Here is a 12,919-nt window from a genome sequence, read left to right as displayed (position 1 = left end):
GGGGGGCACACAAGGTCCGGATACTATGGCAAGTACGGGAAGGGTCCCAAAGCGGAGTCGGGAGCTCCGGGAACTCAGGCACCATGTTTAGGACAGTTGACTTTTTGACACATTTTTGTTTTGGGGTGTGTCAAATTTTTCTTTTTGTGTCTCCTGGTCTTTAGTCACCCTTTAAACGGTCATGCCCTCAAGGACTGTTTTAGGACACAGTTCGGGGAAAAGCTGCGTGTACCTGTTTTTTTGGTTTGCTACACAGCAGCAGGGTGTTTATGGGGGTCAAGGGGTAGGGTGTTTAGTATGTGCAGCCCTTCAAGTCAGCCTTTCTACTTTTCATATGCTTAGTCACATGTATGCCTCGCATGGTCAGCTGTATTTCACTCTGGTATTGTATGTATATTGTTTCATATCTGACAGGTTTACTGGGGGATGATGGTGGGACAAATGTTTAATGTGGTCTCCTGGAATGTCCGAGGACTGAATGACAAATTCCGTAGAGCTTTAATGTTTCAATTTTTAAAACCGATTAGTCCCCATGTAGTGTTCCTGCAGGAGACGCATCTGGATGGGAGCAGGGTACTGGCCTTATGCAGAGCCTGGATACAGCGGGCAATCCACGCAACATACTCCACCTACTCCAGGGGGGTGTCCATTCTAATCAGTAAGGCGGTTCCTTGCACCATCCATCGTGTGATCTCGGACCCAGGAGGAAGGTTTTTGATTGTAGTTGCTGATATCAGTACTTGCAAAATGGTCTTGGTAAATGTTTATATTCCGCCTCCCTTCCGGATCCAGATCCTGTATGACCTCTTGGGTAAATTGGCGCCCTACATGCATCTCCCACTCCTTATAGCTGGGGATTTTAATGCCTTACTCTCTACCGCTCTGGACTCCTCCAATGCATCCAGAGTGGCATCGGCTGACCTTTCTGCCTGGGCAGCCACGGCTGCCCTGACAGAATTGTGGCGGTGGAAAAACCCTACTACCAGAGGTTACTCATATCTTTCCAAAACGCACAGATCCTCCTCGAGAATCGACTTAGCGTTCGCAAATGCGTCAATGCTGCAGTTGGTGGGAGGAGCTAAATATCTCGCAGGTGGTCTATCTGATCACACGCCACTGTCGATACATATTAGTCACACCTCGGTTTCTAGGGGGGGGGGGGGAGGTTGAACCCTGGCTGGTTGGAGGTGGAGGAGGTGTCCACTCAGGTTGCGCCACATTTTAGTAATTATTGGGAAGATAATGCAGGGTCTGCTGACCCAACAACGGTTTGGGATGCGTTTAAGGCTTGCATGCGCGGCCATTATATTTCAGCCATTAAGCAGGCCCGAAGGTCGTATAATAAGAAAGAACAGGAATTACAGGATAGAGAGAGGGTGTGTGCTCTGGCACATTCAGATAATCAATCCAATGTCACGTATAGTGTACTCCTGGAGGCGAGGCGCGTGTTGGCACTCCATTATACTGAATTAGCCCACACATCTAGGACGAAGCTAGCTGAATCCCTTTTTGAGCAAGGGGATAAAAATGGTAAGTTGCTTGCTATGTTAGTAGCAGAACAGAGAGTACAGACAAATATACCTTGCATTAAAAATGATCGGGGGGATATACTTACAAATCCAACAGATATCTTGGACACCTTTGTGGACTACTACAGGGCCTTGTATGCGCCTATTCCCGCCTACAGTCCCCTGGAATAAGATGGGTTGCTGGCGTCTCTGGGTGTCCCAGTGCTGTCTGTGGCGGACAGGGACATTTTGGACGCTGATATAACAGACAGGGAAATTGAGAGGGCCATTAGGTCCTTCCCTCCCCATAAATCCCCTGGTCCTGATGGTTTCTGTGTCGAATGGTATCGGTCACATTTGGAGGACTTGGTGCCTAGGCTAAAATATCTCTTTCGTTACTGTCTTGAACACAAGTGTCTTCCTGACTCCTGGTTAGAGGCACAGGTTATTCTGCTGCCAAAGCCAGGCAAGGATCCCCTGTCATGTTCATCGTACAGGCCAATAGCGCTGCTGAATCAAGATTTAAAAATCTTAACGAAAGTTTTGGCTACTAGACTTTCACAAGTCATTACCACCTTGGTGGACATAGATCAGATGGGTTTTATCCCCCAAAAATCTACGGACACCAACCTGCGCAGACTGTTTGCTCATTTACAGATTGAACATGACAGGACAGGCACGAGAGTAGTGGTATCCCTCGACATGGCTAAGGCCTTTGACTCAGTGGACTGGCAGTATATGCTGGCAGTGCTGAGGCACATGGGCTTTGGAGAGGTTTTCGTGACCTGGATATCTCTACTCTATAGCAATCCCCGGGCGGTTATTAAAATAGGTACCTCAATCTCCTCTCAGTTTAAAGTGGGCAGGGGCACGCGTCAAGGGTGCCCTCTGTTCCCATCCTTATTTGCGCTAGCAATAGAGCCCCTGGCAATAGCTTTGCAGAGGTCCCCTGAGGTTGGAGCATTGGAGGTAGGGTTCATTAAGGAATGCATAGCGCTATATGCAGATGATATGCTTCTCTTTCTGCAGGACGCAGGGTCATCCTTGGAGGCAGTGTTTGAGGTGCTGGACAAATTTGCCACATACTCAGGGCTACGAGTTAACTGAGAGAAGTCCAACGTGATGGCTATTGATGGGGAGGCCCGTGCTCTGGCGACCGTCAAGGTTCCCATTGCATGGGTGCAGGAGTTCAAGTATTTGGGTGTGCGGGTATCACCAAGGGTAGGTGACTATATGTCTCTAAATCTTCTTCCATTACTGGCCAAGGTTAAGGTGCAACTAGATGCATGGAAACACTTGCCGCTGTCCCTGATTGGTAGAGTGAATCTGCTTAAAATGAAAGTCCTGCCGGTGTTCCTATACTTTCTGCGAAACTCACCAATTTGGATTCCTTGTTCTTTTTTTAGAAGGGTGAATAGTTTATTTAGTTCATTTTTATGGGCCGCCACACATCCCAGGATAAGTCTCCGTGTTTTTCAGGAACCCTGGGGTCAAGGTGGCTTGGCATTACCAGATCTTTTTAAGTATTTCATAGCTGGACAGATGGTAGTGGCCCGGCGTTGGTTAACAAGGGATGACGGGGACTCGGCTACGGTATTAGAGGCAGCCCTTCTGGGCTCATATGAGAGTTTATCCTACTTTGTATACAGGGATACAAGGGCTTCCCCTTCTCTGACGGCCTCAATGTGAGCAACGGTGAGAGCGTGGGACAGGGCACAGGTTTTGATGAAGAACAGGGTGGGGTGTTGGTCGCCGGACACTCCTCTCTGGTTCAATCCCCGTTTGTTGCATTTTGGTGCGATTCCTGACCCAGTGATCTGGGCCAGGGTTGGCATCAAACAGCTGGGGCACGTAGTGGGGGGGGCGAGGCTATATACGTTTGACCAACTAAAAGCTAAATACAATCTACCTAATTGGTATTTGTTTCGATACCTCCAGCTGAGGCATGCCTTCCTCACTCAGTTCGATTCCGACGCTGTGGAGCTTGGTGTGACTCCCCTGGAGAGGGTGCTGCGGACGGAGGACTTGCTGAAGCCTCTGTCCGTGGTCTAAAGAGAGTTGTTCGTTGAAAGGCCAAATATGATCCAGAAATGTAGAGACACATGGAGTGCTTTAGTGACAGTTTTTGGAGGGGAAGATTTGGAGGGGAAGATTGGGAAGATGACATGTGGGATTACCCGTTTCAGACCCTGGTATCAGCAAGATATAGACTTATTCAATTTAAAATTCTATACAGGGTGTACTATACTCCTGCACGGCTAGCTGGAATGTATGGTACGGGTTCAGCGGGGTGCTGGCGTTGTACGGCGGACCGTGCTGGCTTTGATCATATATTTTGGCAGTGCCAGCAGATTAAGGACAAAAAAAGAAACTATTAGATAAGCACTTGAACGACCGAAACATACAGGTATATACAATGTAATAATGACATATAATCACACACATAGGTTGGACTTGTGTCTTTTTTCAACCTCACCTACTATGTAACTATATGTAACTATGAACCCCTGAAGGCTTCTCGCAGAACCCCGGATGAGAAACACTGGTCTGTATAATTCCATCCCATTAAAATTGTTCTCAATATCTTATCCAGATCAGTTATCGAGCCACCGACCCTCACCTGAGTGATGGGAAAATGTATCCAACTTTATTCCGTATGACCCCAGACGATCGGGTCCATTATACAGCCCTTATAAAACTGTTGCAGCATTTTGGGTGGAACTGGGTTGGAATATTAACAGCATGGGATGGCAGCGGTGATGAGGAGGCCCAAGAGCTGAGCAAGATGATGAGCCAACACGGGATCTGTACAGAATATATCCTTAAAATCCAAGACGTTTTTAAAAAAGATAATTTTCAGAATATCATCATCAATTATATTCTTGGTAATTCAACAGCTAAAGTTGCCATAGTGTGTGGAACTGCCACAATGCACTTTTTTACTCCTTATATGTCCTCGATTTTAAATCAGATCACATTGATTTTCCCACCTTCTTGGAATAAACTAAATACTGCGAATATAAATGACTCTATAGCACTCAACTGCAGCTTCGTATTTGTTTGGCCACAACAAATGCCCATAAATGTCAATATTTATCCCCATGGAGTCAACGTCTCCCACTGCTTACATGACCCGATAATGGAAGATATTTGGCTTTATTTTCTTCATTGTCTTTCCCCAAACAAAAAGAAAAATGATCTTTTTTCTTTAGGGTATTCTTTTTTGCCAGAATTTTGTACCGGTTTAATAGAGTCGTCCTCCATATTTGCTGAAGATACACCAATACCTTCCTATGCATACACGGCTGTATATGTTCTGGCCAAAGCTCTACATGACATGTACTACATGAAAAAAATATCTGAACACAATGGATTCCAGCACAGAGTAAGTTGGATAATAAGTGTTTGTATTACTCTGACCCTGTCCTATATTATATAATAATTATCAGAATGATCGGCCATCTCTCTCCTCTCTCTCACTGTCTGGGCAATCAGGAAAATTGCAAATGTGATGGGATATTTTTGGTCTTTTATATATATACATACACACACACACATATACACATATATATATTTTTTATTTTTTATTTTTTACTAATTGCTTTGTATACACCCTGTTAGGAGACACATCAAAGAAGAACTGCAGTCTGCACACATAATAAAAACATCTTTGCCATTCTGAAGCTTCCCTCCAACCACTTTGCATATTATTTTATATATACTGTGATTCTGTGTAGCATAGCAAATATGCTGCAGAAATCTCCCTCCACTGAGTCTGGCTGCATCCATTTTAACTGTGGGCAGCTGAAGCTGCTGCCTGTTCACTTCCTGGATTTACACAGACACACAGAGGCACACCTCAAGCTCTGCAGCTTTCATTGGACTTCTTATGACTCATCCCCCCTTCCTGGCAAACTCTCACGAAAGTGATGCCGCGTACACACGACCATTTCTGAAACGCTGAAACAGTCTTGCCTACACACGATGACACCAAAGTCCTAACGTCTAGAATGCGATGACGTACATCACGTATTACGGGACTAGAAAAAGGAAATTCAATAGCCAGTGGCCAATAGCTGCGGTCTCGTACTTGCTTCAGAGCATGCGTAGTTTTTGCTCTATCGGTTTTCTTTAAAAAATCTGACAATGTGATTGTCTGGATTAGGGATGAGCTTGGTGTTCGAGTTGAACGCATGTTCGACTTGAACACCGGCTGTTCGACTGTTCGGCGAAGCCAGAACTCTGTGGGCCGTTAGCGCCAAATTCGCGTGGCACTCACGGCCAACAATGCACTGCGCCATCGCAGTGCATTGCTGGCTCATAATTGGCCATGCATGCACTGTGACCCCGCATGCTTGGCCAATCACAGCGCCGGCAGCGTGGAGAGCCATGATTGGCCACAGGCAGAATGCCTGTGGCCAATTATAGCTCAGGCTGTGTTGTACACGCCCCACACTATATAAGGCCGCCAGCATGGCGGCCTTGTGTAGTGTTCCGGCATCTGCAGGAGTTAGTGGATGTTGTCTGTGTGCCTTCACCACACAATACATCTGTATCTACCCTTCATTGCTGTTCTGAGTATTCTCTAATTGAGCCATCTGCCATCTGCAGGAGTTAGTGGGTGACTGGGTGTTGTCTGTGTGCCAGCCCCGCAGAATACACCTGTATCTACCCTTCATTGCTGTTCTCTAATTGAGCCATCTGCAGGAGTTAGTTGGTGTTGTGTGCCTCCAGAGCAGTATACACCTGTAGCTACCTATATTGCTCTTCTCTAATTGAGCCATCTGCAGGAGTTAGTGGTTGTTGTGTGCCTCCAGCACAGCACAATATACACCTGTATCTACCCTTTATTACTGGTGTTCTATAATAAAGGCATCTGCGGGAGTTAGTGGGTGTTTTGTGCCTCCAGCACAATATACTCTACCCAATTGCTGGTTTTACCATCTCCCTGCAGGCCATTACCATGTCTGGAAGGCCAACAAGGAGAGGCAGACAGGCCAATAAAAGAGGGCAAGCATGCTCTGTGTCTAGAGACAACAGTGTTGGTCGTGGACGCTGTGCATCGTCATCAGCATGTGGCCATGGGACACGCTTGTCCTTATTTTCGGCAGCTGGACGTGTTGAGCCTCATCATGCCGAAGACTTGGTAGAGTGGATAACCAAGCCCTCTTCATCCTCCTCATCCTCTCTCACCCAGGCTCAGGGTACTAGCAAAGCAGCTGCCAACGCATCCTCTTCCCTCGTCTCAATGTCATCATCAGTGACTCCTTCCCTAGACCCACCACGTCCTCCTGAGGAGTCTCCTGAACTCTTTGAGCACAGTGTTGGGTACATGCTAAGTGTCACATGATCTGTCATTACATATACACACACCTTTGTGAAAGGCCCCAGAGGCTGCAACACCTAAGCAAGAGGCACCACTAATCAAACACCGCCATGAAGACCAAGGAGCTCTCCAAACAAGTAAGGGACAATGTTGTTGAGAAGTCAGGGTTAGATCATAAAAAAATATCCAAATCTTTGATGATCCCCTAGGAGCATCATCAAATCTATCATAACCAAATGGAAAAAACATGGCACAACAGCAAACCTGCCAAGAGACGGGCGCACACCAAAACTCACGGAGCAGACAAGGAGGGCATTAATCAGAGAGGAGCACAGAGACCTAAGGTAACCCTGGAGGAGCTGCGGAGTTCCACAGCAGAGACTGGAGTATCTGTACATAGGACGACAATAAGCCGCCAGCTCTATAGAGTTGGGCTTTATGACAGAGTGGCCAGAAGAAAGACATTACTTTCAGCAAAAAAAAAACAAAATGGCATGTTTTGAGTTTGCGAAAAGGCATGTGGGAGACTCCCAAAATATATGGAGGAAGGAGCTCTGGTCTGATGTATGGAGGAAGGTGCTCTGGTCTGATGAGATTAAATTGATCTTTTTTGGCCATCAAAGAAACACTATGTCTGGCGCAAACCCAACACATCACATCACATCACCCAAAGAACACCATCCCCACAGTGAAGCATGGTGGTGGCAGCATCATGCTGTGGGGATGTATTTCCTCAGTCAGGACTGGGAAACTGGTCAGAGTTGAGGGAAAGATGGATGGTGCTAAATACAGGGATATTCTTGAGCAAAACCTGTAGCACTCGGTGTGTGATTTGAGGCTAGGACGGAGGTTCACCTTCCAGTAGGACAATGACCCCAAACACTGCTAAAGCAACACTTGAGTGGTTTAAGGGGAAACATGGAAATGTGTTGGAATGGCCTAGTCAAAGCCCAGACCTCAATCCAATAGAAAATCTGTGGTCAGACTTAAAGATTACTGCTCACAAGCGCAAACATCCAACTTGAAGGAGCTGGAGCAGTTTTACCAGGAGGAATGGGCAAAAATCTCAGTGGTAAGATGTGGCAAGACTTATAGAGACTTATCCAAAGAGACTCGGAGCTGTGATAGCTGCAAAAGGTGGCTCTACAAAGTATTGACTTTAGGGGGGTGAATAGTTTTGCACATAGATTTTTTTCTGTTATTTTGTCCTATTGTTGTTTGCTTCACAATAAAAAAAAAAAAAATTCTTCAAAGTTGTGGGCGTGTTCTGTAAATTAAATGATGCAAATCCTCAAACAATCCATGTTAATTCCAGGCTGTGGGGCAACAAAACACGGAAAATGGCAAGAGGGTGAATACTTTTGCAAGACACTTTAGGCTTCCTAAAATTCGATCTATGGTGGAGATAAAGGGTTTATCGACTGTCCCAGACACCCCCTCCCCCCCCTCGTGAGCTAAACTGTCTGGGCTGGCAACAACCCTATCCTCTTTAACCACTTGAGCCCTGGAAGGATTTGCCCCCTAATGACCAGGCCATTTTTTGCGTTTCGGCACTGCGTAATTTTAACTGACAATTGTGCGGCCGTGTGACGTTGTACCCAAACAAAATTGACGTCCTTTTTTTCCCACAAATAGAGCTTTCTTTTGGTGGTATTTGATCACCTCTGCAGTGTTTATTTCTTGTGATATAAATAAAAAAAGTGTGACAATTTTGAAAAGCAATATTCTTCCTCAGTTTAGGCTGATATGTGTATTTCTACATATTTTTGGTAAAAAAAAAATTGCTATAAGCGTATATTGATTGGTTTGCGCAAAAGTTATAGCGTCTACAAAATAGGGAATATATATATGGCATTTTTATTATTATACATATATTTTTTTTTTAACAGAAATGGAGGCAACCTGCGATTTTTAGTGGGACTGTGACATTGCGGCGGACAGAAGGGACACGTTTGATACATTTTTGGAACCATTGACATTTATACAGTGATCAGAGCTATAAAAATGCACTGATTACTGTATAAATGTCATTGGGAAAGGGTTGACACTAGACAGCAATCAAGGGGTTAAATGTGTTTCCTGGGAGGTGTTTCTAACTGTAGGAGGATGTGACTGACTAGAGGAGGAGGAGCCAGATCGCTGCTCCTAGCTAGGGAGATGATCCGTCTCTCCTCTCCTGACAGAATGGGGAAGTGTGCGTTTACACGCACACATCCCCCCATTCTGGCTCTCATGGCCCACGATCGCGCATTGGCTGGTGGACATCGCACTTACCGGCCACGTGCATCGTGGGTGCCCCAGCCGCTATAGCTGTTTAAAGGGAAGACGCGCAGCTACAGCGATTTGCGGGAGAGAGCCGACCTGTCGCTGTATAATGACGGGCGGCTGGTCGGCTAGCGGTTAAGTCATTTAGTTCAATGGCGCAAATTGGTGTACATCATAGAGAACCATAGTACGGAAATCAGTAAAGAAGATAACCATTCTGATGCTCGGTTTGAACTTTGACAAGTCGTCTTCACCATTTCTAGATGCCTAAATCCATGTGATTGGCTGATTAGCAATTTGTGTTACCATGCCATTGAACAGCTGTACCTAATGAAGTGGCCAGTGAGTGTTGTATGTATGTATGCATGTATGTATGTATGTATGTACGCACACACACACACACACACACATATCTATATATATATCAAAGGGTTAGTAAAAATATATAAACGCAGTGCAAATGCTGAGAATAAAATTACTAAAACAGCACTAAAAAAATTTAAAAATCAGAGATTAGTCCAATCATGAAAATCCTCAATAATGTCCCATCCACCTTAAGATCGAATTTGGATGCATAGTGAAGTGATATACAGTTCATATGAAGAGTTGGTAAAGACTGGAAAACACAGGGTTAATAACGAAGGGTGCGCCTGTCACCAGATATACAATTCACCACGTGTTTTGCACACTCCCCCTGGGGGGGGGAGGAAACTCACAAGAAAAAACTGGGTAAGGAGACACTCAATCAAAGCTTGCAGACCATTAACTGTGTCTTATTTCCACATCCTCATCATACATCACCAGGTGTGCAGGGAAAAGACTTTCCTCATCAAGTAGATATCCAATATACATGAAAGAAATCTTCCTATTTCCTCCTCGCCATATTTTACAAGGAATGCGGGGGTTAACATATAAGGCAAAACAGATTTGCATATAGAGTAAGCCCTTGTACACACGGTCGGACATTCTGATGGACAATGTCCGATAGGACCATGTTGTCGGATAATCGGAGCGTGTGTGGGCTCCATCGGACTGTTTCCGTTGGAGTATCTGACAGACCAAGTTTTCCAGCTGGGCTATAAAAATTTCCGACAACATGATCCGATCGGACTTTGTCGGATCATGTGTAGAGAATTCCCGATCGGACAAAGTGCCACGCATTGCTCAGATAAAATTCCTAGACCAAAGCTATTGGCTACTAGCCTGAACGTAGTCCCGTCGTGACGAAAGTACGTCATCACGTTCTGAACGATCGGATTGTCCGACAACTTTGTCCGACTGTGTGTGTGCAACAGTTTTGGACAAAATCCAACGGATTTGGTTGTCAGAATGTCCGACCGTGTGTACAAGGGCTAATATACCTTTTATTCAAAGTTCCCCATACAAATAAAATCACCCCTTAGGTAAAAGCCGCGTACATCACATAAAAGGTAATCAGCATCAATGAATGAACACATGCAGGGGGCGCTCTCGCTATACTCAGCTGTTTCCAGAAGCACTTTCGTCCTGCAGGAAGTATCTCTCACCGCTGGTTAGATCTCGGAGGGCTGTAGAGCGCAGGGCGTCATTTCGCTGTAGTATCGTGTAAGCAACACTCTGACCGGTTTCGTCGCATGGACTTCAACTGAGAGCTCAGCTACACGATTCATAGACAAATATATATATATATATATATCACCTCCACTCCCACTGTCAACCAATCAGAGAAGCCTGGCGACAGATGACACCATCCGTCCCTGCATCTCCCATTGGCCAGAAGCTACGTGGATAGTGGGGCATTTTTAAATGATATCCAGCACACATCTCCAACTAAGATGCATTAATCTACTAATCAGGCAGACCTCATCACCGCACCCGGAGCGCGTATATACTCAAAAACCTATTGGGACATATGACACAAAACGAGCACCTTGTATTTATACAGCACGGCCGACTCAGGACCATACAGAGCATAGAAGCTCCCTAGCAACCGATGACACCTAAAAGGTGCCTGTGCCTGATTGGTCCGGTGGCGGCAAGGCTACAGAAATAATGGAAGCGTCACAATAGAAAAACTATTCAGCAATAGTACAAAGTAATAGAAGAATTTCTTTCATTATGAATACGATGGCTCTGCAAACAGTATATACTGTATCCTGTCACCCATAATGTATACTTATATTAAAAAGAAAAGGGTGAAGATGTCACCTATTATTCATTAAACAAGGGGCTAAAGTGAGATGTAAAAAAAATAAAATAAAAAGGTGAAATTGGCACTAATACGCCATCTAATTATATCTGTAAAATGTAGACCGTAATCGGTCCAACAGATACACCTTCCATCATGTCATTAAATGTCTTCAACTCAATTTTCCAAACACTTAAAAAGTATAATATAAAAAAATATAAAACGAAATTCTTCTATAAACCATGAATTCATATAATCAGATAATACATACATCACTGAGTCGATCAATACATGAATACCTAAATACCCCAAAGATATCACAAAACAAGAGAAGGTAACTAAGCATCACCATGCTGTTGAGGAGAGAACAGGCTAAAAATAGAAATAAAAATCAGCATAAAAATAAAAATAAATATGTATAAATAAATTAATAAATAAATAAAAATTAAACTAAAAGTCCACTAGTTCTGGATTTCTGGATGCCCAACAAATCTTTTTTTTTTTATTATTGTTTATTTCTTTATTTGACATATTACAAGTTATAACAGACCAAGTTACAATATCAGTATATATTTTACAGTTTTGTTTCCTTATACCGCTAATACATCATATTCTCGTTTTCCTATTTATTTCAATTGATCCGTGCAAAACAAATTTTATATTTTTCTCTTATTCTTGCTTGCCACTATCATATATACTACCTAACCATCCTTTAGACACAAGTATTTACAAACATACACACAGACATAAACACAAAAAAAAAAAAAAAATATAAATAAATAAATAAATAAATAAATAAAAAAATATAAAAAACACACGCACTCTCCGGGCGAAAAATCCATAGCGTAGTTTCCATAGTGAGTTATATATCACAAGCTGACAAAGGAGGAGAATGTTTATACCCACATCTTCCTTTGAATACTGCTTTTACTGTCCCACTCAAACAGAAAAAGAAAAACGATACTAACCACTCAATACAGACTCCCCCATTACCAATGAGGGTGGAGCTACCCGTGGATCCGATATCCATTGTTTCCATATTTTAATCCAGTTATTGGATTCTCCCCTATTGCAACCAATTTGTTGTTCTTTCAAGATGTTTTCATTTACCTGAAGACGCCAGTCCTCAAGTAAAGGTGCATTCTAAGATATCCACCTTAGAGCAATTAACTTACGTGCAATAAACAATGCCCAACAAATCTAAGCCCTTGTACACACGGTCGGACATTCTGACAACCAAATCCGTTGGATTTTGTCCGAAAATGTCTGACGGATTTTGTCCGAAACTGTTGCATAGGGATGGCCGAACAGTTCGCCCGGCGGTCGTTTCGCGGCGAATTTCGGCTGTTCGCGGTCCGCCAGTCCGGCAGACTATTGGCGTAGTTCGCCCGGCGGACTTCCGTGTTTTTACTGTGTAAAGGAACTTTGACCTGATGACACATCCATCATGGGGTACAGGACAGCCAATTGAGACATGACAGCACATGGACACTTGGACATTCCCCCTAACTTATAAATACACCCGATCCGGCGGCCATTTTACATTCTTTCTTCTGTCACTATAGGGAAAGGTTGCTGTTTGGAGCAGGGACAGATAAAACGCTAGCTATTTGGTACACAAAAGTTCTTTTCAGGACTGGTATAGGTGTTAGG

The 12,919-nt window shown here is 44.1% G+C and overlaps 1 protein-coding gene across 1 annotated transcript in view; it reads left to right on the top strand.

Moving 5' to 3' along the window:
- Window positions 1–2,630: 2,630 nt before the first annotated feature.
- LOC143926785 (vomeronasal type-2 receptor 26-like) overlaps window positions 2,631–12,919 on the top strand; it is a 62,225-nt gene continuing 51,936 nt past the window's right edge. The window contains exons 1-2 of the mRNA XM_077450832.1: window positions 2,631–2,729; window positions 4,102–4,393. Coding sequence (XP_077306958.1) covers window positions 2,631–2,729; window positions 4,102–4,393 — 391 coding nt within the window. The remainder of the gene's footprint in view (window positions 2,730–4,101; window positions 4,394–12,919) is intronic.

This window comes from Lithobates pipiens, unplaced genomic scaffold, assembly GCF_037356315.1.
Source record: "Lithobates pipiens isolate NorthernLeopardFrog02 unplaced genomic scaffold, aLitPip1_a1.2 Scaffold_23, whole genome shotgun sequence".
Lineage (NCBI taxonomy): Eukaryota > Metazoa > Chordata > Amphibia > Anura > Ranidae > Lithobates > Lithobates pipiens.
Note: the sequence above shows the minus strand (reverse complement) of the source record. Positions and strands in the feature narration are given on the sequence as shown.